The 25,447-nt window shown below is 44.6% G+C and overlaps 2 protein-coding genes across 6 annotated transcripts in view; both read right to left on the reverse strand.

The window, feature by feature from the left end:
* Window positions 1-1,481: 1,481 nt before the first annotated feature.
* LOC139562269 (myosin regulatory light chain 2, ventricular/cardiac muscle isoform) lies at window positions 1,482-5,554 on the reverse strand. Of its 2 annotated transcripts, XM_071379830.1 has the most exons (7): window positions 5,450-5,554; window positions 4,822-4,911; window positions 3,613-3,688; window positions 3,382-3,486; window positions 2,602-2,680; window positions 2,455-2,503; window positions 1,482-2,191 (listed from the first exon to the last, which is right to left on the reverse strand). In XM_071379830.1, exons 1-7 carry the CDS (start codon window positions 5,450-5,452, stop codon window positions 2,087-2,089), a joined length of 507 nt encoding a protein of 168 aa, XP_071235931.1. In that variant the 5' UTR covers window positions 5,453-5,554; the 3' UTR covers window positions 1,482-2,086. The 2 variants fall into 2 exon arrangements, with proteins under 2 accessions (XP_071235931.1, XP_071235937.1); XM_071379836.1 differs by lacking the exon at window positions 5,450-5,554 and having other exon boundaries at window positions 4,822-4,956.
* A 3,950-nt stretch (window positions 5,555-9,504) lies between these two features.
* Window positions 9,505-25,447, reverse strand: part of LOC139562281 (citron rho-interacting kinase-like) — a 52,802-nt gene continuing 36,859 nt past the window's right edge. For 2 of the 4 annotated variants that reach the window (XM_071379848.1, XM_071379858.1), the window contains 16 exons: window positions 21,611-21,748; window positions 21,117-21,297; window positions 20,805-20,896; window positions 20,507-20,611; window positions 19,817-19,986; window positions 19,410-19,454; window positions 18,643-18,723; window positions 18,363-18,498; window positions 17,768-17,907; window positions 17,339-17,540; window positions 17,041-17,169; window positions 15,347-15,427; window positions 15,131-15,209; window positions 14,864-15,034; window positions 12,195-12,585; window positions 9,505-11,501 (listed from right to left, as the gene is read on the reverse strand). In XM_071379848.1, coding sequence (XP_071235949.1) covers window positions 11,478-11,501; window positions 12,195-12,585; window positions 14,864-15,034; window positions 15,131-15,209; window positions 15,347-15,427; window positions 17,041-17,169; window positions 17,339-17,540; window positions 17,768-17,907; window positions 18,363-18,498; window positions 18,643-18,723; window positions 19,410-19,454; window positions 19,817-19,986; window positions 20,507-20,611; window positions 20,805-20,896; window positions 21,117-21,297; window positions 21,611-21,748 — 2,165 coding nt within the window. In that variant the 3' untranslated portion in view covers window positions 9,505-11,477. The remainder of the gene's footprint in view (window positions 11,502-12,194; window positions 12,586-14,863; window positions 15,035-15,130; window positions 15,210-15,346; window positions 15,428-17,040; window positions 17,170-17,338; window positions 17,541-17,767; window positions 17,908-18,362; window positions 18,499-18,642; window positions 18,724-19,409; window positions 19,455-19,816; window positions 19,987-20,506; window positions 20,612-20,804; window positions 20,897-21,116; window positions 21,298-21,610; window positions 21,749-25,447) is intronic. The other 2 variants (XM_071379875.1, XM_071379868.1) reach the window with 1 other exon arrangement.

Here is a 25,447-nt window from a genome sequence, read left to right on the forward strand (position 1 = left end):
AGAACATTTGTGGGCAGAACTGAAAAAGCGTGTGCGTGCAAGGAGGCCTACAAACCTGACTCAGTTACACTAGCTCTGTCAGGAGGAATGGGCCAAAATTCACCCAATTTATTGTGGGAAGCTTGTGGAAGGCTACCTAAAACATTTGACCGAAGTTAAACAATTTAAAGGCAATGCTACCAAATACTAATTGAGTGTATGTAAACTTCTGACCCACTGGAAATGTGATGAAAGAAATAAAATCTGAAATAAATCATTCTCTCTACTATTATTCTGACATTTCACATTCTTAAAATAAAGTGGTGATCCTAACTGACCTTAAGACAAGGAATTTTTAGTAGGATTAAATGTCAGGAATTGTGAAAAACTGAGTTTACCTGATGGTCATTAGCAAGTTGGGCACTACCCAAGCATGTCCAGAGTGCATAAAAGGAGATTACAGTGACTCAATCGTTATGTGAAATTTTACTGTGGTCATGACTCATGACTACCAGTGTTGCAGTAATATGGTCACCACTACAAACACACACACACTTTTGAACAGGTTTGTTCCCATTATCGTTGGAAATACCACAGCTCAGCTAGGCCCTTATCCCTAGTCCCCCACCCCAGGAACGATGCTTCATTTTGGACAATGAACTAACAAACAGTGGGTGACTCAGGGCTTTGCACCTCTGTGCCAAAGTCTCCCAGCATGGCCAGGCATCAGCTCATTGGAGCAACAACAGGCTTTAGGGGGATCACTTGCTGGCAGCTTATTGTCTGCCTGTTTGATGCATCATGCGGTGTAACGTTACCCCGTCACGTCATCACATGAACTAAAATAAACACAGGGGCTTCGTCTTTCCTAACCAAACCCCATGTTTGGACAGTGTCAGGCCCCTCTGTACCTTGAAGCCCAGTCTGATGTCAGAAGACAGCCATCTCTGCTACCTCACTGGCTCCTCTCTAAATACAGAAGGCTACATGCTCTTAGTCTTAGGGGATCCATCATACCCTCAGCTGCTGTGCAGGACTTTTGCCAAAACCAAGCTAAAACCCTGAATCAGTTTATAAACCAGTTGAAAAGCTCTTCCTCAATGAAGAGATCGATTGAACCTCAAACTCGCCTAGTGGGCTGTTAGTATTAAGAAAAGTCTGCTTATGGACTATTTACAACCCACACTGATTGTCATTAACCCCTGATGTAAACTATATTTTTAGTTTGACCTAATTACAACACAGGGTGGTAGCAGCAGTTATGTGATATAAACTTGGACAAATTGTTAGAGGTTAATTTAATAATTTAAGGAAGCATACACCCATTGATACATATACTAGATTTGTTGAGTTGATACAGAATGTGACTTTTAACATATGACATTCTTTCTAATGTGTCATTAGTCAATCAAGTAAACAAAGAGCATCTAATAGCTGTTAGCGGCTTCAAAATCAAAATATATTATCGTAAGGTGCAAGAAATAACAGGTGGACAAAAGACATGATTTAAAGTGATTTATTGGACAGTGATCAGATTGTATAATAGCTGTAGCCTGAATTCAACCATTTACACACATTTGGCTTGGCAGTTGGCTTAACGCAGTGTTTCCCAAACTCGGTCCTCAGGACCCCAAGTGGTGTATGTTTATTTTTTTTGCCCTAGCACTACACAGCTGATTCAAATAATCAACTAATCATCACGCTCTGGTCATTTGAATTAGCTGTGTAGTGTTACAGGCAAAAAACCAAACGTGCACCCCTTAGGGTCCCGAGGACAGTTTGAAAAACACTGACTTAACCACTACTGATGAGCGGCAAACGTAATGCATCACGAAAGGAGGCCAGTTGAAAAGTGTCTCGAGCCTTTTGTAGAAGGTAGAGGCCAGTGAGTTTCCCTCTGTTCCTTTTTCTCCCCTTCCACTGTGGAGCTTCACCTGATCTGAATATGTAAGTGGGCGGGGCAAGCACACAGGACCGTGGATGGAGCCTGGAGATGATAGATGACTGCCGATAGGTGTTTTGACCATAGAAATAGAAGCGCTAGATTATCTCTTGTCTAGAGCTTGTATTTCTATCACTGAGACACGCTGAAGGAGCAGTGAGTTCGTTACTCCTGGTCCTTCTCTTCTCCGTGTGTGATGATGTGCACAAGGTTTTTGTAGTCTAGATTTCCTGCCACGTCTGGTGGGAAGGCTGCAAACATCTGCTCCATCTGAGAAAACCAGCGAGAAGATTTAGTGACTCAATCACTGACGTACACATCATGCACTTCCCAACATTTTCGAAGCAACACGCAACATGTTTATGCATGAACTATGTTATGTTACTGATTATGAGTGGCGATGAGTTGTTTATTTAAAATGGCTTGTCTGTTGTATTTCAATAGTTGAATTTACAATGGGTCAATGTGTACAATGTGTGTGTGGACAGTATATAGGTTATATTGCATTTAGTGTAAATTGGTTGTGCTCTAACCTCTTCAGGAGAAAATCTGTCCGCTTGTGTTGTCAGCATCTCTGTCACACTGAAGACGAGCAAGAACAAGGCATTTAGGATTACATTAACCATCTCCACAAAGCTTTAACCCTATAGACCCGTTTACACAAACACACGAGTACTCACAAGTCCTTCCTCAGGACCCCTTTTCCTTCGGGGTCAAATACTTTAAAAGCATTGAGGATAGTCTCCTCTGGATCAGCGCCTACACAGAGAAAACGTCTTTTATTTTATTTATTTTAATTTAACCGTTATTTTACCAGGTAAGTTGACTGAGAACACGTTCTCATTTGCAGCAACGACCTGGGGAATAGTTACAGGGGAGAGGAGGGGGATGAATGAGCCAATTGTAAACTGGGGATTATTAGGTGACCATGATTGTTTGAGGGCCAGATTGGAATTTAGCCAGGACACCGGGGTTAACACCCCTACTCTTACGATAAGTGCCATGGGATCTTTAATGACCTCAGAGAGTCAGGACACCCGTTTAACGTCCCATCCGAAAGACGGCACCCTACACAGGGCAGTGTCCCCAATCACTGCCCTGGGGCATTGGGATATTATTTTTAGACCAGAGGAAAGAGTGCCTCCTACTGGCCCTCCAACACCACTTCCAGCAGCATCTGGTCTCCCATCCAGGGACTGACCAGGACCAACCCTGCTTAGCTTCAGAAGCAAGCCAGCAGTGGTATGCAGGGTGGTATGCTGCTGTCTAATTAGTCGATGGGAGGCAGACGTGGACAATATAAGAGTTCAACATACAAAATTCAGAGGGAAAATGTCATTCAAATTAGGATACAGGCAACTCATCTGTTAAACGTTTGGGAGGAAGTGACATTCAGTACTGTTGCAAAATGTAGCATGACATTTAACCAACTGAATGCATCCCTTATTTGCACACCTCACCTTTCAGCTTCTCCCCAAACATGGTGAGGAAGATGGTGAAGTTGACGGGGCCGGACGCCTCTTTCAGCATCTCATCTATCTCCTCCTGCTTCACGTTGAGCCGCCCTGTTACAGAGACATGGGTCAGTACCATTGCCTTCGTTATGGCCAGGTCGTTATTGTAAACGGGAATACATTCTTACTGACCTAACTGAACAAATAGATAAATAATATAATACATCTTCAACCCACCCAGTGCAGCAAAGGTGTCCCTCAGGTCATTTTTGTCAATGAATCCATCTCTGTTCTGGTCCATGATGGTGAATGCCTGTCAATATGGAGGTGAACACTTAATGGGAGACATGAAAACGACTCCAGTAACTAGAGTTTGTCTGTGTGTGTATGTGTTGGGAGGAGAGTGACAGTAAATCCCATGGGCTGCAGTTGGAGTCACTCTGCATATCGAATCAGTCAATGTGCCGGTGTTTGGTCAAGTGGACCACACGTTATCTCCATGCCAGAAATCTTTGTCCAAACGATCCCACCGATGCTCTTTGTCTGGAACATGGATCTCTGGACATTCCTTTTTTCTAAGCCTTTATTCTTAGTTACTGTATTCATACTATGTTACTCCCTGGGGTTTAAGAGTGGCATCCAGGCCAGGGCATATTTCCCATTCAATCCCCAGCCCTGCCTAATCACTGATGACATGGCCTGAATGCCTGGCCATGATTTAAAGAGCGACACCGCTCATACCACACGCCTGGAATTCATGATAAGGGCAGAGAGACAGGTGGAAAATGGACAACTCATGAAAGGTGATGAACAGAGGGACAGGTAAACCTACAGGCTTACAGAGATGCCAGGGCCAACCCGAGCTTACAGGGCCAACCCGAGCTGTATTAGGCGGCCTGGTTAAACATTCACCATAGCCTACATGCTCCCGGGTGGCGCAGTGGTCTAGGGCACTGCATCGCAGTGCTAGCTGCGCCACCAGAGTCTCTGGGTTCGCGCCCAGGCTCTGTCGCAGCCGGCCGCAACCGGGAGATCCGTGGGGCGACGCACAATTGGCATAGCGTCGTCCGGGTTAGGGAGGGTTTGGCCGGTAGGGAGGGTTTGGCCGGTAGGGATATCCTTGTCTCAGTATGTAAAAAAAAAAGAAAATGTTATAAAATGTATGCACTCTACTGTAAGTCGCTCTGGATAAGAGCGTCTGCTAAATGACTAAAATGTAAAATGTAAATGTAATAGTTGCTGGAACTGTGCTTGAAAGGACAATGTGAAAAGAAAATGTCTGAACAAGCATAGTAGTTCGGGTTGCCCCGAAAGTGTGATTCAATCTGAACAGTAGAGGCAGAATGGGTTGGGCACTAGGACGATGACAAACAAACCAGACCGAAAAGAGTGCAGTGTGATCGATGGACTGTCGTCATGGTAATAAGGGAAGAGACAGATTATTACCTCCTTGAACTCCTGGATCTGAGACTGCTCAAAAATCGAAAACACATTGGAGTTAGAGTCCGCTGACTTCTTCTTTGCCTTCTTGGGGGCCTTTGGAGAGAGGTGGAAAGGAATATCCATAAAACATAGAGGGCTGGAGCAAAATCCTGCACACACTGTGGTCTTCCAGGAGCAGATCTACCCAGATTTATACTAGCGTTAATGTATCGACACAATACAACTGTTATGTTTGGGATAGAACGGTCTTTGCCAGGACCATGCCTTGAACTAACTAAACTAGATACTATGATTTAAGGCGTGATCACGCCCAACTTAAAATACTTTACACGTATGAAGGAAACATACTGGAAATACTGAACAGATAGAAAATGTTAATTTTCTAGAACACTATCAAAGAAAATAAAATATGATATCTAACAGATTCCTTTATTGATTCGAACAGTTGTCATCATCATCCAAGCTACCATCATCAATTGATCTAACTACACATCTATCTACCTGTATAGCTGCTTCCTCTAAGGACTTAGCAGAGTTTTACATGAATAATTTCCTTTCCCCTACAACCACCCCCTTGACATAGCTGACAGTGTGAAATCATACAGTGGCATAGAACAGGACAGGCACTTACCATAGCTGGAGCTGGAGGAGATGGGTGATGAACAGAACAATGGGACTCCCAAAATGCAACTGAACAATGGCGAGTGCTTTGTCTGGCCTTATGTAGCCTACATGCACTCCATTCTACTGGACGATATAAATAAACCATGCCTTCTTTAGGAAGTGACAGGTAAATGACACAGAGAGAATAATCCCGATTGCCCTCTGCCCCAAAGTTCATTGTCAGCTCTCAGAGTGGAATAACAGTGGTTTAGAATAACAGGACCTTGCATGCTGAAGGTTAAGCTGACATATGGAATTGTTGGAAGGTCATACTATGGATCTTTTAGCTATTTGATTTTGAATTTTAGGACCCCTTTAGGTATAAAAATACAATATTTTGATAAAATAGTGAATTTGTCCTTTAGGTAAAAGACGTTTTCTTGAGAAGACCAATTTTCAGGATGTCTCATGGTCTGACAAACACTGCTCTAGCTCTGCCACCCTTCACTGCAGATGTGGAAGTGCGATATCGGCGGATGCAGTGGATTGAGACGCATCCGAACAGATATCTCTAGCTTAAACTGACGGACTCTAGGGGGGTTTTAAAGGAACCCAATCTCTCTTTCCTACCTCCGAGAGAACATGGCATATTCCCCTCTCTCTCCTACCCTGCTTTAAAAGTGCTGCTGGCAGTATGAGTGAGTGATGCCTCACAACCTCAAAGCAGACGTGATGCCGGTTCAATCCACAGCCCATATTGTGTGTGTGTGTACAGACATTTGAGTCATTTAACAGACACTCTTATCCGGAGTGACTTACAGTTTGTGCATTCATCTTAAGATAGCTAGGTGGTACAACCACATATCTCAGTCATAGTAAGTACATTTTTCTTCAATACAGTAGCTATCAGCAAATTCAGAACTAGTAAGGTGGGAGGTGGGGTGAGGAGGGTGTGCTGTGGGATTATTTAACATACTCTTTGAATAGGTAGGGTTTCAGATGTTTTCAGAAGATGGGCAGGGACTCTGCTGTCTTAGTTTCAGGGGGAAGCTGGTTCCACCATTGTGGTGCCAGGACAGAGAAGAGCTTTGACTGGGCTGAGTGGGAGCTGCCCTCCCTTAGGGGTGGGAGGGCCAAGACACCAGAGGTGGCAGAACAGAGTACATTTACATTTAAGTCATTTAGCAGACGCTCTTATCCAGAGCGACTTACAAATTGGAAAGTTCATACATATTCATCCTGGTCCCCCCGTGGGGAATGAACCCACAACCCTGGCGTTGCAAGCGCCATGCTCTACCAACTGAGCCACACGGGACCAGAGTACTCGGGTTGAGGTGTAGGATTTGGCAATAGCCTGAAGGTAGGGAGGGGCAGTTCCTCTTGCTGCTCCATAGGCAAGTACCATGATCTTGTAGTGGATGCGAGCTTCGACTGGAAGCCAGTGGAGTGTGCGGAGGAGCGGGGTGACATGGGAGAGGTTGAACACCAGGCCGGCTGCAGCGTTCTGGATAAGTTTCAGGGGTTTGATGGCACAAACAGGGAGCCCAGCCAGGAGACAGTTGCAGTAGTCCAGATGGGAGATGACAAGTGCCTGGATTAGGATCTGTGCCGCTTCCTGTGTGAGGTAGGGTCGTACTCTACGATTTTTGTCTTGAGCAGATGGTCGGGGGGCCGCAACATAATTAAGCAATAAGGCAGAGGGCGTGTGGTACATGGCCAATATACCATGGCTAAGGGCTGTTCTAATGCACGATGCAACGTGGAGTGCCTGGATACAGTCCTTAGCTGTTGTATATTGGCCATATACCACAAACCCCTGAGGTGCCTTATTGCTATTATAAACTGGTTACCAACGTAATTAGCATATTACAAATAAATGTTTTGTCATACCCGTGGTATACGGTCTGATATACCACACCTGTCAGACAATCAGCATTCAGGGCTTGAATCACCAAGTATATAATTACAAATAATTTGTAGACTGCAAATTGACTGCAAGAAGCCAAAACATATATGTTTGACTAAAACATAATTATTTCAAACCTTGCTTACATTTGTATACAATCATGTGTCTATTATGCGTGGGAATACTTGGGAACTGATTTCTTACATTAAAATCCCTTGGAGATCATTTCCTGGTGTTTTTACAGTCTTATAAGTCCAACAATGAAAATAATAAAACATTTAAATATATGGTTTTGCTCATAAAACCTGGGGGGCCAAATAAAACCGCCCGCGGGCCGCCAGTTGGGGAACCCTGTTGTAGAGCATAAACCCGCAGGAGTGAGTCACTGCTTTGACATTCGCAGAGACCGACAGGGTGTTGTCCAGAGTCACGCCAAGGTTCTTTGCACTCTAGACATAACTAGAGGAACTAAGAGCCAGCTGTTGAGTGGTTGTGGTCTTAGCGGAAGCATAGCCCCGATTACCTAGTATGTTACACCCTTTTCACACCATCATGCTGACCCAAATTGTACTGTGCTGGTTCTGTAATCAGGCCAGCGCAGTACAGCTCGGCGAAAAAGGTTTTTGGCAGCTAGTAGCCTATCTACCTCTACTAGGCTACTACCACTACCTCTATGCTCTTCCATTTGTTAGATGTGTGTTTATGCCGTCATTACATGTTCATTTGTTTGTCTAAGGCCAATAAAACAATAATTTTAAAGATGAAAAGGCAGTGTGGACATATATTAGCTTATTAAGCCATTATTTATAGCCCTGCCGCTGTCAGGAGTGTGACTGGCACGCTGGGTTAACAGTGGAGCAAGCCCAGTCACATCTCTCACATGCTTCTATACATATCACTCATTTACAGAGCCCACACTTCACTCAAGCGGTCATAGCTAGTTAACTCTCTCTTCACATAAATCTTTCTAACAGTTTTAGAGCATGCAACTTTGTATCATAAGCGTGTTTAAAAACAGCAGCCAAGGTAGCTGGAAAATCATGTCAATTTGTATTTTCTGTGAACAAACTCTTTAACGAAAGGAGACCAGGAAAGGAAGCTGTTCAAAATCATTTGCACCCAGTTTCACATTCCAAACTCTGCAGCGCAACATTAGCTGGGTTCCAATACTTAAGTGTGACCCTGTTGAGACGGAGAACAGCGCCTTACAATGTGTCAATTAGAGTTCACAAGTCACCCAGTACCACTCCTGTCAGGTCCTGTCATGCTGGCAAGGGAAAGTGCTAAAGTGCCAATCAGTGAATAGGGTGTTAGGGCCAGGGCAGGGGCAGAATCTCCCAACATTGTCTGGGTGGGGGGCTTGTCTATATAAAGGTCCTGACGTGCTGAAAGCCTTCTTCACCTCGTCATTGTCAATCTTCTCACTTTCAGCCAGGTGTTTAACAACTAGTCAATGTCTAAGTAGCATATGTCACTTCTGCCATAATCTCTGTCCCTTCACAGCATGGAAGGAGTCTCTAGTAACTTGTTAATTTGAGGTCGAAAAGTCAGATAGGTAGCCTGGCGGTTAGAGGTATTGGGCCAGTAAGCAAACGGTTGGTGGGTCGAATGCCTGAGCCGACAAGGCACTTATCCCTAACTTCTCCATGGTCACCGTTGATAATGGCTGATCACCTGGCTGTGAACTCATTCTCTGAGGGTGTCTCAGAGGGAGTGGAATATGCAAAAAAACACATTTCCATTTCACACCTGTACAGGTTACTCACATGTAGATACAGTGAAACAGGACTGTATAAGCTCCCCCTAATTTAGACAATTACAGCTGTCTACATCTAAACTTTAATGCAACATGTATGAAGATTACATTTCAAATTTGTATGCCACTCACTCACCCACGTCCCTCAGATGAACAATTGTTCCTGGGCAGGCAGGCAGCTGTCTTTCTCCTCAGAGTTATTCCCAGTTTAAGACACAAATAGCCGCTGCTGCTCTGCATGCCAGTGGCTCTAGAATGGGATGGCGTCAGTGAGGCTGGGGCAGCTAGTGAATACCAAATGTGCATTGTTACCCTAACACACTGGACATGAACACACACAAAATCTCTTTCTCCCTCTTTCTTACAGAATCGCTCTTTCTCGCACGATTCCACATAGGCCACACAGGATATACGCCAGCAATTAAAGACAGTGGTTATGTTTAATATTGTGTGACAAAACTCTACAGGGAAAGCTAGTACATCTTTTGTTAGCATTTGTAAGACATCAATATCTTCATATCGAGCACAGGGCGACATGTTCCTCGTCTAAACGGAATCCGCAAAATGCACATATCTAAAGTTTAGCTCATATCTGTGCATCACTGGTATTTTGGTCCAGCAAAGTTTCTGAAATCTGAAACAGTAGAAGGCTGGACTTACGTAGCAGATGGTAAATTGATAAGCAAGTCTGAAATTAAAATCGATTTACAACCCTGTTCACTCCCACCCTGATGCTGAGTAAAACAAAAACTGTCTGCTTCTGTGTATAGAGGATGTGAGCAAAAGCTTTCTTATTGCACATGTAAGCCAATCTGTTCCAAAAGCATTTGCTACATGACCTTTCAGTGCTACACTGAATTTGGTTGAATAGAAATAAATAAATAAAAATGACAGATTTTTGTTTTTTTATATCAAGAATAAGTAAATCAAAAGTAAGTAGATATATTAAAGTATAAAGAGTAGGCTTATGTGACTGAAAATACCATATTTGTTCTTTCTGCACGAGAGGTGTTTAGCAGTAGGAAAATGTCGCTCATAATAGCTCAGGAGGATTTGAAAGAAAATGGAAATTGAAGGCTAACTAAAACATGTAGCTTTCTTTCTTTAATCGCCCATGCTCCAGTGTCAAACCGCATGTAGTTCACTGAAATGAAGTTGAAGATCATAGGATATGTATTTTCCATTCTCATTTAAGTACATCCATGCCTTAAGAATCAGTTAATCAAAGAACATGATTTTCTTCACCGATCAATCACAAACAACAATTTGGAGGGTATACACAAGGTAAGGGGAGATTGGGGTAAAAAAAGAAATATTCAAGTAGTGGGTTGTAAGCTTAATGATTTCTCAAGCTGCATGTAAGTTTGCTTTTGCGTGTGGAAGTGCATTACACAAGATGGGACCAGGGCAAAATGCTCACTTGATAAAGGACGTTTTTAAAAGAATAATATTCATTTGACATTCAAGAGGACACACAACAATCACTTTTCTCTTTAACAAAAATAGACGTGGCTTTTCCAGCCTTGAGGTTCCCTTTCAGTATCTATAAAAAGTCAGGCTCAGTCTGAAATGGCATCCTAATCTTTATAAAGTGTACTACTTTTGACAAAAGTAGTGCACTATATATGGAGTAGGGTGCAATTTCGGACTAAACCTAAGTCTGCCTATTTACAGTGTCAAATAGCATCGTGATGATTTATAAAGGCCCGAGAGCCAGCTGGTGCTGGGGATTGTGGGTAGCGCAGTTTTAGTGTGTCAGCTGTAGTCATCTAGCTCAGGGATGGACCAGTACTAGAGGGCCGCTGTGGGTGTGTAGACTTTATTCCATATCATCTCTAACACACACACACCTAATTACACTTGATGTAAATCAAAGACTAGGATTAGTTGATTATTTGAATGAGTGTTAGTGCTGGGCTGTATCAAAAGACTGCACACACTGCATCCCTAGGAGATGCCCACCACTGATCTAGCTGATATGCACAGGGTGAGAGCAAATCCAGGAGAACATTTAGTTGTGTTTCTAAACTCTGAAGCCTCATCTGTAAGTGCTGTTTCCAGGATTTAATTTTGCAGATATTCCAAGCGTTTTTGTCAGTGTTTGTGACAAATGTTATGTTTTGGTCCTTGCTGACTTTAAATGTTGGATACTTTTTTTTATTTGTTAATGTATATCAACATTATTATTATTTGTATTATTTATTCTAGTAAAAACCCATACACATGACATTCAGCATCGACAGTAGGTCATCAACGCTTTAGCTGCTTTTCCTATTGGGCTCTCTAGGTGATGCAGTATTCTGACCCCGCTCCTCTTCCCTAACCCTGGTAAGAACTGAGTGATGTGCTGTGCTGGGGATGTCACTCTTCTGATTGATGTAGCGCTGCTGTCACTCAAACAGATGACTGATCCCACACCTGTACAGAAAGATCAGAGACAAATAGGGTCAAGTGATACGGTTAGTGTTAGGACATAGGCAAACCCACTATCCAGTATACACTTCCACACTATTCCCCCAGGGGGCAGCAGCAATCTCATCCAGGGGCTGAGCCTGGTTGATAAGCACATCAGGTGCTGCCAATTGAGGTGATCAGTCAGAGTGCCAGCTTGGAGAGCTGTGAGGCTGCTGGTTGGTTTTGTGGCAATGAGGCCTTTCGTTTGGTTTTGAATCTTGTTTGGGCATGCCTGTTTGCACTTTCCTTTTTCGTCACCATCGAAAACAAATAATAATCCGCTTGGACTGGCCGACCAAGAAGTCGAGAGAGACACATTCAACACCTAGGCGCATACACTGATTTCTCACATAAATACACACATTCATTCAGGTTACAGCCCGGTTAACTAGGCCTAAGACCCCTAACGAGTGTAACAATATCCATAGGCTAGTTATTGGTTCCGTAACAATATCACTGGAATAGGAACGTCTTATTGAAAAATACATTTCAGTGAGTCAGCATATCCATCCACTATTTTAAAAAGACAGAGCATGGGACCATAGGCCTTTGATCAAAAGTAATGCACCCAATACCACTCAAGTTATGTCAAGTAATGTGGGCAAGGGAAGTACATAGGACTCTGGGAAGTATTCTGTACATAGTCTACTGTCTCACCTTGTTGACAGTGGTGAGGGGCGTGCGACCGGAGCTAGTGTGGAGTCTCTGACGAACTCCAGGCTGCTGCTCCTCGAACCCCCGGCCAGGTGACCTCTCCCTCCTCACATCCCGGTCCATCAGCTTCCCTGGGGAGCGGTCGAGGCGTAGGTCCCCCCCCATGGCCCTTCCTGGAGACCTGGCCAGACGGGGGTCCATCATCATCCTACCACTGGGAGACTTCTCCCTCTCCACTGAGTGCGGCGGGCGGCCGGGCGACTTATCGCGGCGGAACTCGGTGCGGGCCTCGCGGTAGCGGCGCGGCGTGCCTGGGTCACTGTGCAACGCGGGGCTGGCCGCCAGGCGCTTGGTGATGTGCTCGTTGTAGGAAGGCGGCCCACGCTTGTTGGGGCTGCGGACGGAAAGGGGGTGGAGAGACCCATTGTGGAGATGGAGAGGAACCACATGACAAAGATCACAGGGTCAACATTTTGTTAGACCATCAGAGATGGTGTCAAGAAAGCATTGCATAGTGTACTGCTGGGGTCATGGGAGGGGAACTATCTGTATGAACAAGAACCATGGAAGAGCAACTTATGCATCCAGCTTGCAGAAGTGATTGGTACAAAGTGGTCAATTAAACATACACTGATTATACCAAACATTAGGAACATCTTCCTAATATTGAGTTAAAGCCCTTTGCTCTCAGAACAGCCTTAATTTATCGGGGAATGGACTACAGTGTCGAAAGCGGTTCACAGGGATGCCTTTCCATGTTGACTCCAATGCAACCCACGGTTGTGTCAAGTTGGCTGGATGTCCGTTGGGTGGTGGACCATTCTTGATACGCAAGGGAAACTGTTGAGCGTGAAAAAACCCAGCAGCATTGCAGTTCTTGACACAAACCAGTGCACCTGGCACCTACTACCATACCCCGGTTCAAAGGCACTTAAATATTTTGTCTTGCCCATTCACCCTCTGAATGGCACACACACACCCAATCCATGTCTCAATTGTCTCAAGGCTTAAAAAGCTTTAACTTATCTACTCCCCTTCATCTACACTGATTGAAGTGGATTTAACAAGTGACATCAATAAGGGATAGTAGCTTTCACCTGGATTCACCCAGTCAGTCTGTCATGGAAAAAGCAGCTGTTCAGTGTAAATGCATATTAAGCTTATGTCTATCAAAACTATGGCTAGTGTAATACCCTCAATAGCTCTGTAAAATTAAATAATGACTGCAGCGAGCAACGGCTTTGGATGTGGAGAAAGCAATTCTCATTGAAATCCCCGGCGATAATGCAGACAGGTAATTTGTTAGCCACACTCTGTCACAGTAGGAGACTAGAATGAGCAAGTGCAACGGAGAAAAATGAGACATGGCTGACTGCACATTTGGTTCCACCAATGGATAGCGAGCTAAAGAGATTGCGTCATATCGTCACCATGTTAGCTCCAGAAGTCACATCTCCAATTCTATAGTCCACAGAGGATTATGGATTCAGTGATATGAAAATTGTAGCTGGTCTTTTTCCATCCGTGACCTGCACGGAGGTGGCACACCTACACTTTATTTAGCATTCTAATCAACACTCATTTTCAGCCCTAAATTGCACAGAGAGAGTACAACACTTTTCCATGTATGGATAACGGCTGAATGAGGGTTGACAAATTACATTTGGGATGGCTTTTTTGAATTCGGTCTTTGTACTGTATTTTTGATGAAGATGAGGAAAAATAGCAATGAACCCTCTCTACTGTTCTTTAAACATCATAAAGCACTATATGGTACGGTGGTCAAATCAGCTAACTCTAAACACACAGTCACTGCAATATTATGTATATTAATGCAGGTGCTTGATTGGTTGATACAGGAAGTCTCAGAAAATACAAGAAGTGTCCATACTTTATTTTAGATATTTTATTATAACATCACACAGGGGCCATTTTGAATAAAAATTGCCTTACTTAGGCTTTGTTACAAATAAAAAATGAAATCTTCCTCCTGCAAAGAACAGAGGCTAGTATTAATCCAGGTCTTAGATGGTGTAGCAGATGGAACACCATCACCAGATAGTTCACCAGTTATGTACGCTAACCTATGCCACCTGTTTGCCAAACTATATCAACTGTATGACAACCTGTCAACTGTATGCCAACCTATGCCACCTGTACACCATACCTATGCCACCTGTATGCCACCTGTACACCAACCTATGCCACCTGTATGTCAACTGTATGCCAACCTATGCCACCTGTATGTCAACTGTACGCCAACCTATGCCACCTGTACGCCAACTTATGCCACCTGTACACCAACCTATGCCACCTGTACGCCCAACCTATGCCACCTGTACAGCAACCTATGCCACCTGTACGCCAACCTATGCCACCTGTATGCCAACTTATGCAACCTGCATGCCAACCTACTGTATGTCATTTGTATGCCAACCCATGCAGCAAGTGTGCCACCTGTGAGAAGCTCCACACCATCATCGTGCACTTCAGTGATTCCTGGTGGAATTTAAACAATGGGTGAAATTAGAGAGAAGGGAAGTCACACTGTAACCATGACCCGGCCCAATCCTGCCTCCACTAACCAGCTCAGCCAACAGAAGGTGCAGTGACAGAATGAAGAATCCCCATTGTTGCTCCAAATCCCGGAAGAAAGAGCCATATTAACGTACCTGCGTCCAGAGCCATTCCTCTGCAGCTCCCCCTCCTGTCCCAGGTTGCCCTTACAGCAGATGACCCGGAGCTTGTTCTGGTAGGACGATGCCAGGTAAATGGCTCCGGAGGAGATGGCTGGGCCCAGGTAGCGCGGGTTGGGGATGTCCAGGTGAGCGTACGAGTGGGCCCTGACCAAGACACAATACCCCCCATTGATTTCTTACAATGTTATGTTAACTAGCTCAGGGTTGCAGTTAAGTAAAGGATCAGTGAGGTGATCTCACCCTAGAGCAGAGTGGCCCTGGACCTCGATCACATCCAACGAGTTGAAGTAGGTCACAAACAGGTAGGGTTCTCTGTAGGCTGATATGGAGAGGAGCACTGTGTTACAAGCCCCTATAATGTCTTATTATAACACTTTTCTAGATGGCAATTCTTCAATGCTTTTGTTTGGATCACTCCGAGATGATAGTTTCAGATGTAAAATGATTTTGACTTACCAAACGAGAGAGGCAGACGGCTCCATTTGATGTCCTCACTTCGACTCCTGCGGCCGTATGCGTCCACAAACACCCCGAACTCTGCATAAGGAATCATCACAATAGAAATAAGTGATACTGCTGGTGTGCATTGCAAACTATGTGGAAATGAATATAACGGACATTTTTAGCAGTCATCAGAGCATGGCTACACTACTCAGTCATTACATAATCATAAAGACAGCACAGGCACTCTCCCTCTCTCACACACGCCATCTCTCATGCACACGCATTTAAACGGTAAAAAACGGCTTCTGGCCGAAAAAGAAAAGCAGATAAAAAAAGAAATACATGCTTTTTAGCCTATTCATTGATGAATATACCAGTCGATGGAAATACATTTGACCGGACATGTGTATCGGCCTATAAGTTCATTTGCATAATTTAGTGGAATTAAATGAGCGCGTAGTCATTATTTATATTATTACACGCACGCAGCCTACAGATACAGAGCCTAGCTTGAGCGGATAATCTGTCAGCGGATGAGCTGCTGCTACAGCTCCTCAAACAGCTAGTTAAATTTGTTTCGGGAGTGAAACGCGCTTTCATAACAATTCTAAAGGCAATCGCGTGTTCAAAACAGTTTTGATGGCCATGATTAAAAACAGTTGATGGCCATGATTAAAAACAGTTTTGATGGACATGATTAAAAACAGTTTTGATGGCCATGATTAAAAACAGTTTTGATGGCCATGATTAAAAACAGCTACTCTTTTATTTCTCAAGTGGTAATTGAAGCGCGCTTCCTTTCGCCATTCAAGTGCATTGGAAACAGTAAGCAGGCTTCCGCGCAACACTTTGCAATGAGCTGGAGGCAGTATGCACTTGAAAACATACTTCATTGGTTGAAAATTGAATTTTTTACTTCATATTATGAGGCATGTTTTACCTTGCTTCAAAGTAGCCTAGCCAAAATCCGACCATAAAACTTGGAGGAAATTATTTTATTGAGACTTCCATATTCTATTGAAACCAGTAACAAATTTCTCTCATGTTGTATTTCTTTTCAAATCAACTTACTTTCATTGTCCAGTAGCCAAAGGCACAATCCTAGTCATATTAGCAACCGATACTAGTGTTTGCATCTTTAGATCTCCTCCCTTTCTAAATTGCTAACGGATATTTTCATTTCTATCACATTAAACCACTCACATGTGCAGTGCGTTTTTGTCAGTGTTTTCCCGCTAATTGCATTATAGAACAAACAGTCGCACATAGTCTACTGCCTTGTGTGCATTGCTACGCTTATAATATGAAAAAATAATAGTTCATCAACATTTCAAGCTAAACATTCTGATCGGTTGGATCAGCCTCAATGGTTTTTAATATTTGTTTTATATAGCCTAGGCCAACTGCTGTTCGTTACTAGTCTTGTTGTCTGAGGAACAGTAAACGTGGACAGTTATTCTAACATCTTCAAAGTGCGCATCAGAATTAGGTAGGAAGGACACACGCCGTTGCATCCTCGAGTTGCATGTTCTGTTAAGATGAACTACCATAATCTAAATGTGATTTCTGTCATTCTGAGCACCTAATCAGGTTATGCAGCCAATGCATATGGGTCCGGTGAATTTCTCAAATATCCGGCACCACATTCTCCTAACGGAAAGACAAAGACGCACGGCCTATAGAAGTGTGTATGAAACATGTCTGACCGTGGAAGCAGAGCAGGTACTCGTCTTTCTGCGGTGCCTGGGTGACCTGGATGATGGAGATGGGGAAACTGTGGGAGGAGGCCGCAAAGATGGCCGAGGCCAACGTCACATCGTTCTTATCCAGGAACTCTGCAAGAAAGGTCCCCACACCAATCAATCAACCAATTACACAAAAAATAACCAGGTAATCTCTCCCTGTTTCAGTCTGTTTGGTGCCTAATGAACAACACCCTAGTTATCCCGAGATAACAGTGTACCTTGAACATGTTGTATCCTGTGTGATGAGTTGCTGACCTACCTTCCAGCACGTACTGCTTCATCTCCATCTCATAGAACTTGTTGGTGCCGATGATGATGCTGTAGCCTGTGAAATGGATACAGCTGCAGGGCTCTGACGTCTCAATCTCTTTCCTGATGCAGAACTTATTGAGGCTGTCGTTGTAGCGCAGGATGGTGATCTTGTTGGGCATGGCGGCACAGATACACGTGCCATTCTCAATCTGCACAAGGGCCAATAACAACACAGTTGGGACAACGATCACTCCAGAAATACTGCGTAATCAGTCGTGTCCACAGTTTCAAGGAAGGCACAGACAACATGAAAAGGTGCTTGAATAATTTGCTATGATTGAAACAAAGTTTTACCCCAGAAAACATTGTTTCGTCCTATTTCGATAAGGTGAAAAATCCATGAAGAAAAGTTAAGAATCGCAAATCGGTGGCTCACCTTGCCAGAGGAGAAGAGGTGGCATCCCTTGACGGTCTCAAAGATGTATGGGCTGAGATCTGGCTGAGCCGGGAGATGGGACTGAGACAGAGACTGCTTCACCTTCTTGATCTCCACCAGACACAGGGCCCGCTCCTCTCCTGGACGGGACATGGTACAGATATCAGCAACAAACACATACAGTACCAACTGCATCCTCCATCCAATATAACACATTTGTGATCAGTTTCATCAGTTATTGCACTACACTAACACGATTCAGAATCGCAGTACTGCTAAACTGCAAGTACTGTAGCGGAGATGATTCAGTGAACTACACTCACATGCTGAGTAACTTGCCTGTTTATTTAAGCTTTATTTAAGCAGGCGATCCAGCTAAGGACACATTCTGAGACCTGAAGACAGATTTTAACTCCCAGAGCCCATGCTTTCTATCAGGCTTTAGCTTGGGGAGCTAACACAAATCTGCAAGCCAGGTTTGATACTCGCATATACCTGATATTGGAAATGGGGTCTATTTTTTCAAGACCATGTTTCCAGTAGCTCACGAAGCTAAAGCCTATAATAGTAGGCAGAGTTTGTCCACAATACTGACCAGTAATTATGAGCAGCTTGTCGTGCTCCTTGATAATCTGGATCTGGAAGACGGAGGCCAGGCCGGGGATGTGAGTCAGGCTGTTCTTAATGACGTTCAGGGCATACAGACCCTCCTCAGAGCCAACCAACACTATCTATGGCGGGGGAGAGAGAAAGCCAATGTGAAACTTCAGGTAAGATTTAAATCAATTCCCAATCGCTTACCCAGTTCCCTGGGTAAGTTTCCTGGTTCTGTATGCATAGTGAAGCACAATCCTGCATAAAACTCGCACACGTACCTGGTCGGTGAGGGGCAGGGTACAGTTAATGTCCAGTCGGTCGTCTCCTTCCAGCTTCAGCAGAGAGTTACCCAACAGTTTCTGTCATCAGAGGGAGAGGAACACAGGCCAGGTCAGGAATCGTGACGTGTAAACCTAACCTAGCATTTTACCAAGACAAAGCCCCCAGTATCTACTAATGTCAATGCAGGAAGTTGTGAGGGTCATATAGCCTACAGTATACAGTGGATGTGACAGAGGCAAGTGGTTTGCAGGGGTGAAGCAGGTGACAACATGGGGATGGATATGGGCAATTGGGGGTGGGTTTGCAATAACTATAACGATTTTACTTATGTAGCACGTTCCAATTTCCATACAACATTTCACGCAAGAAAAGAAAAACAGGAAGATATCAAAATGTACAAAATCACAATGGTACACCAGACAAACCAATTGATCGACCAATCAATCTATCAATTGTATCGCAGGGCTGCATGGGCGGGTGTGGCGTATATGACTCTGGGCGTGCATGCATGACGCCGGCGGACAAAGCTGCACAGCAGTGTCGTCTCACATACATGCACTGCATGGGTGCTGCAATGTGTGGGTATGTGGCTGCTCTTCAGGGTCGAGAGAGCGTGTGCTTGCACTGTATGTGTGACTGACATGTTGAATGTGTAGTGTGTGTGCATGGGTATGTATACAGTAAGTGTGTTTACTGCATGCTCTGTCAATCAAAGCATACGCTTGGGCCCAAGCATAAGGCAGAGGCTCGTGCAGCTCTTTACCTGGACCAGCGGGGAGAGGTTCTTCTGTCTTTTAGGAACAGCTGTCTACAGTGTGGTCAACAACACCCCAGTGTATTTTACACATACAGCGTGTGTAAAATATGTATTCACGCATAAAATCATTGACAACATCCATAAACACAGACGGTAGAGGAACAACATGCAGACAAAGAGAGAGGGAAAGGGGTGGGAAGGGGAGAGAAAGAGATACTATTGAGTGGGAGTACACCCTATTCTCTCGGCAAACACCAAGAAAGTCTTGCTCTCTCATGTTTGAGTGTGGGTTCCATCTGTAAACTAGTAGGAGAACTCCGGCGCAGACCTCGAAAGTAACAACACTTCAAATATCAACCCGACTAGAGATTGAAGACGGCTTTCGAGATATGCACACAAGCACGTCCACTCACCGCGTCAGCCTCCACCTTGTCCTTGGAGCCCCTGCTGCCGGCTACGACTGACTCCAGGACAGCCACCCAGCGCTGCTTGTCTGGGAAGCTGGGAGCCATGAAGTACAGGGACTGGCCGGGCCAACAGGTGGTGTGTGGGTGAGACTCCAGCTTCAGGATGTACGGGGTGTCTGCACACAGACAGAAACACAGACAGAAGCAAGATACGAGAGTGAAGGGACAGAGACTACAGATCACATTCAAATACAAAACAGCGACAGGCTCAGCAGTTTAGCTACCTTACGACTGTGCAATTACTCCTGCAAAGAGTCATCAAATAGGATGAGTTTAGGTAGTTTTGCACAAGTTAGGATGTAGGGAGAGGTCAGGTGTTCATTAACTTAGTGTGTTCCAGATGGAGTTTTCTGGGAAACAGAAGTTCTACTCTGATCTCCAAGTGCATTAGGCAGGTGGATCCCAGTGCTCGACTTGGGCAGGAGCTCACCGGAGCTGAGTACCGGCACCTCAAAATGTTCTACTGCTTGAGCTCCTGTTCCTCTTATAGAATATTAGCTCACAAGTATTGTGGCGCTCCTGCACCTAAATATAAACAGTACCGGCACAAAAGGAGTACCAGCACTTATTTCTGTCCAAGACAAACACCGGTGGACTCTAATCTACATGTGTACAGTATCTATAAGTGCATTGTACCCGATTTGGCCGTGTTGATGAGCTCCGAGGCTCCCACTGCTCCGTGGATGGTCACCTCTCCATCAGGAAGACACAGCTCAAACTCCTCCTCTGGCTTCAGAGAGTCTGGAAACACAACAGAAGTACATTTACTAGGGCCACTGTAGCAAAACGTTATGCAACGCTACAAGTCCAGGTAGAACCCTCTCTGTTTCAGACTGTTGCCTAATGAATACGATCCAGGAGGCCACGGGTCATGAAAACACTGCCAAAACAGTCTGGTGAAAGAAAAAAGGCGAGTTAAGTCAAGGAGCAGTACCTTCTCTGGGTTCAGCGTCGAAGATGGACACCTTGGTCCCGTCCAGCACCACGTACTTCCTCTCCCAGCCCTGCTGGCCACGCTTGGAGTTCCTGCAGAGACACACACCTTACAATTCAGAGGTGTTACATTTCCCCTGTCAAGGGCCCTACCCAGAGCTCGTGCCCAAGACAGATGAAAAGGAGGAGGAAGACGTTTCATTTTCAAACCACTTTCCAACAAATTCTCAAAGTGCTCTACATAAAGCAAGGTACGGTAGGTAAAAAAACAGAAGAATGTCCATAATAAAGACGCTACTGTGAGAACACAGACCTGGGTTGTTTCATCCATCCCTCCAGGCGAACGTGGCCAGTGGCCTCTTTGAGCTGCAGGGCAGGGGAGCTGGCCTTCTCCCGACACAACGCCTCTGAGAAGTGGGTGGCGTACTCCGCCGGCAGGCCGCACGTGGCAGGGAGGCAGGGCGAGCACTTGGGGTGGCAGAGGGTGTTGCACTCTACAGAAGACCAGGAAGAGAGAGAAGGAAATACATGTATTGTGGAGGAGTGATTGTCTTCAGTTATGTTGGCTGAAAACAAGTACTCTATTGCATTGCATCTTCATACCTGTACACGAGTGTCGGGAATAATAATTTTAAAAAAAGAAGGGAAGTTTGGTTTCTTTCAACCAAAGGGAAGTTTGGTTGAAAGAAATAGTTGAAACACGGTTAATGAACATAATGCAGTGGTCTGGGACATTGCTCATGAGCGCAACAGCAGTGCTATGGTGGCAGAGAAAGAAAGGCAGTAAAGCCCATTAGGACTACTAACCTAGGCAGGTGGCGGCCTGGCGTCCAAAGTGCACGGTGTCCAGGCAAACAGAACACTTGGTGGCCCTCATGTTGAGTCCCACGGTGAAGCGATGGGGGATGTTGTGGTGCATCCTCTCCTTTACGCGACGCCCGTACTCTACAACAACAGAGTGACAATGAGTGAAAACTAGAATGAGTGAGTTTTGCAGCATGCACATAGTTTGCGTATTGTTTGTGTCACTTAAAAGCTCCTGACAAGAGAAAGCAAAAATGTTTTGACAGCAAGACAAAGAGAGTACTATATGAGGCATAGCAATTCATTTTCTGCACGTGCATATTTTTCGGTTCTAGCGACATAACCATGGTTATGAGTCGATTCATGCAAATGACAATGGGTTTATGTACTTTTAACTATCGTATTTGTAAAAGAGATGGTTTCAGATCTACTTCGCTTTGCATAAAGAAAGGCTGGTCAAAGGACACACTTTATTTTCCAGTCAAAAGTGCTGCTGGGGCTCTAGTCCAGGAGGGGGTGGGTCTTAACAACTGTAAACCAGAAGTCCTGAACCGCAACCCCGTCTTTGCTTTTTGAGGGCGTTCGGCACAGATTTCAATATAACTTAATGGCGGTTACATTTGCCAAGAACCAACCCCACATTGTTTACCAACTGGCATGGAGCCTTTCCTGAGAGCCTTCTGAAGCACTCTCTATTTTTGCCTCCATACTGTTGCCTACTAAATACTAATACTTTAGACACTTGTTCCTTCAGTCAATAACCCTCCCAGCATCACATGCATCTCAGATGCAGACTAGCGTTGTAAATGTGCCCCATGAACCAGTTGAAGGGAGGGGGTTGATCCCGCTCTCCGTAGCCAATGTGAGTAAGACCTTTAAACAGATCAACGTTCACAAGGCCGCAGGGCAAGACGGATTACCAAGACGCCATAGATCCACAGATGACGCAATCTAATGCACTTTCCCACCTGGACAAAAGGAACACGTACTGTACGTGAAAATGCTGTTCGTTGACTACAGCTCAGCGTTCAACACTCAACGCTCATCACTAAAATAAGGACCCTGGGATTAAACACCTCCCTCTGCAATTGGATACTGGACTTTGAAGGGCTGCCCCCAGGTGGTGAGGGTAAGCAACAACACATCCGCCACGCTGACCCTCAACACGGGGGCCCTCGGGGGTGCGTGCTTAGCCCTCTCCTGTACTTCACGTTCACCCACAACTACATTGCCGCACACTGGTACCTAACAACGGTGGCCGGCCTGATCACCGACGATGAGACAGCCTACAGGGAGGAGGTTAGAGACCTAGCAATGTGGTGCCAGGACAAAAACCTTGCCCTCAACATCAGCAAGAAAAAAAGAAGCAGATGGTGGACTACCGGAAACGGAGGGCGAACACGCCCCCATTCACATCGACGGGGCTGGAGTGGAGACAGCTTCAAGTTCCTCGGAGTCCACATCACTAAGGACTCATGGTACAAACACACCAACACAGTCGTGAAGAGGGCACGACAAAGCCTCTTCCACCTCAAGAGGCTGAAAAGATGGGCCCTTAGATCGTCAAAAAGTTCTACAGCTGCACCACTGAGAGCATCTTGACTGGCTGCTGCTCGGCATCCGACCGCAAGGCGCTACAGAAGGTAGCGGGCTGAGCTACCTGGGCTGAGCTTCCTGGCATCCATGACCTCTATACCATGCGGTGTCAGAGGAAGGGCCTAAAAATTGTCAAAGACTGCTGCCACCCAAGTTGAAGTCCGTTCTCTCTGCTATCTCACAGCAAGCGGTACCGGAGTACCAAGTCTGGGAGCAAAAAGGCTCCTGAACCGCTTCTACCCCAAAGCCTGTTGAACAGTTAATTAGACAGCTACCCAGACGTTCTGCTTTTTACATGTACATAGTTCTTCAATCAATCAATCACCAAACCAACATGTACATTTGAAGTCGGAAGTTTACATACACCTTAGCCAAATACATTTAAACTCAGTTTTTCACAATTCCTGACATTTAATCCTAGTAAAAATTGTCTTAGGTCAGTTAGGATCACCACTTCATGTTAAGAATGTGAAATGTCAGAATAATCGTAGAGAATGATTTATTTCAGCTTTTATTTCCTTCATCACATTCCCAGTGGGTCAGAAGTTTACATGCTACCAAATACTAATTGAGTCTATTGCGTTTAAATTATTTAACATGTTTAACACAAATGTGTCGGATAGCCTTCCACAAGCTTCTCAGAATTTGGGTGAATTTTGGCCCATTCCTCCTTACAGAGCTGGTGTAACTGAGTCAGGTTTGTAGGCCTCCTTGCTCACACACGCCTTTTCAGTTCTGCCCACACATTTTCTATTGGATTGCGGTCAGGGCTTTGTGATGGCCATTCCAATACCTTGACTTTGTTGTCCTTAAGCCATTTTGACACAACTTTGGAAGTATGCTTGGGGTCAATGTCCATTTGGAAGACCCATTTGCGGCCAAGCTTTAACTTCCTGACTGATGTCTTGAGATGTTGCTTCAATATATCCACGTCATGTTCCTCCTCATGATGCCATCAATTTTGTGCAGTGCACCAGCCCCTAATGCAGCAAAGCACCCCCACATCATGATGCTGCCATCCCCGTGCTTCACGGTTCTTCAGCTTGCAAGCCTCCCCCCTTTTCCTCCAAACATAACGATGGTCATTATGGCCAAACAGTTGTATTTTAGTTTCATCAGACCAGAGGACATTTCTCCAAAAATTACGATCTTTGTCCCCATGTGCAGTTGCAAATCGTAGTCTGGCTTTTCTATGGCGGTTTTAGAGGAGTGGCTTCTTCCTTGCTGAGCGGCCTTTCAGGTTATGTCAATATAGGACTCGTTTTACTGTGGATATAGATACTTTTGTACCTGTTTCCTCCAGCATCTTTACAAGGTCCTTTGCTGTTGTTCTGGGATTGATTTGCACTTTTTGCACCAAAGTACGTTCATCTCTAGGAGAGAGAAAGCGTCTCCTTCCTGAGCGGTATGACGGCTGTGTGGTCCCATGGTGTTTATACTTGAGTACTATTGTTTGTACAGATGAACGTGGTACCTTCAGGCATTTGGAAATTGCTCCCAAGGATGAACCAGACTTGTGGAGGTCTACAATTTGTTTTCTGAGGTCTTGGCTGATTTCTTTTGATCTTCCCATGATGTCAAGCAAAGAGGCACTGATTTTGAAGGTAGGCCTTGAAATACATCCACAGGTACACCTCCAATTGACTCAAATGATGTCAATTAGCCTATCAGAAGCTTCTAAAGCCATGACATCATTTTCTGGAATTTCCAAGCTGTTTAAAGGCACAGTCAACTTAGTGTATGTAAACTTCTGACCCACTGGAATTGTGATACAGTGAATTTAAAGTGAAATAATTTGTCTGTAAACAATTGTTGGAAAAATTACTTGTGTCATGCACAAAGTTGATGTCCTAACCGACTTGCCAAAACTATAGTTTGTTAACAAGAAATGTGTAGAGTGGTTGAAAAACAAGTTTTAATGACTCCAACCTAAGTGTATGTAAACTTCTGACTTCAACTGTACATAGAGTATTACCTCAATCAACAACCACAACTACCTCGTACACCAGTACACTCGGTACTGGTACGCCTTGTGTATAGGCTATATATAGCCTCGTTAATGTTATTTTTATTGTGTTACTATTTTATTGTTATCTATTTGTAAATGTTCTTGCTTTTTAACTGCATTGCTGGGAAAGGGCTCGTAAGGAAGTATTTCAGTTTAAATACTTGTTGTATTTGGCGCATGTGACAACTAACATTTTACTTGATGAATACAACAAGCACAATGAGATGGAAGATGCT

This window comes from Salvelinus alpinus, chromosome 2, assembly GCF_045679555.1.
Source record: "Salvelinus alpinus chromosome 2, SLU_Salpinus.1, whole genome shotgun sequence".
Classification (NCBI taxonomy): domain Eukaryota; kingdom Metazoa; phylum Chordata; class Actinopteri; order Salmoniformes; family Salmonidae; genus Salvelinus; species Salvelinus alpinus.

What these genes read in the sequence shown, in the direction of transcription:
- LOC139562269 (XM_071379836.1), bottom strand. Translation starts at nt 4,941, where the DNA reads ATGGATATTCCTTTCCACCTCTCTCCAAAGGCCCCCAAGAAGGCAAAG. An exon ending in GTTTGGGGAGAAGCTGAAAG is followed by an intron (nt 2,681 to 3,381) that starts GTGAGGTGTGCA and finishes TTCTCTGTGTAG; the next exon opens with GCGCTGATCCAGAGGAGACT. An exon ending in ACAGATTTTCTCCTGAAGAG is followed by an intron (nt 2,192 to 2,454) that starts GTTAGAGCACAA and finishes TGGTTTTCTCAG; the next exon opens with ATGGAGCAGATGTTTGCAGC.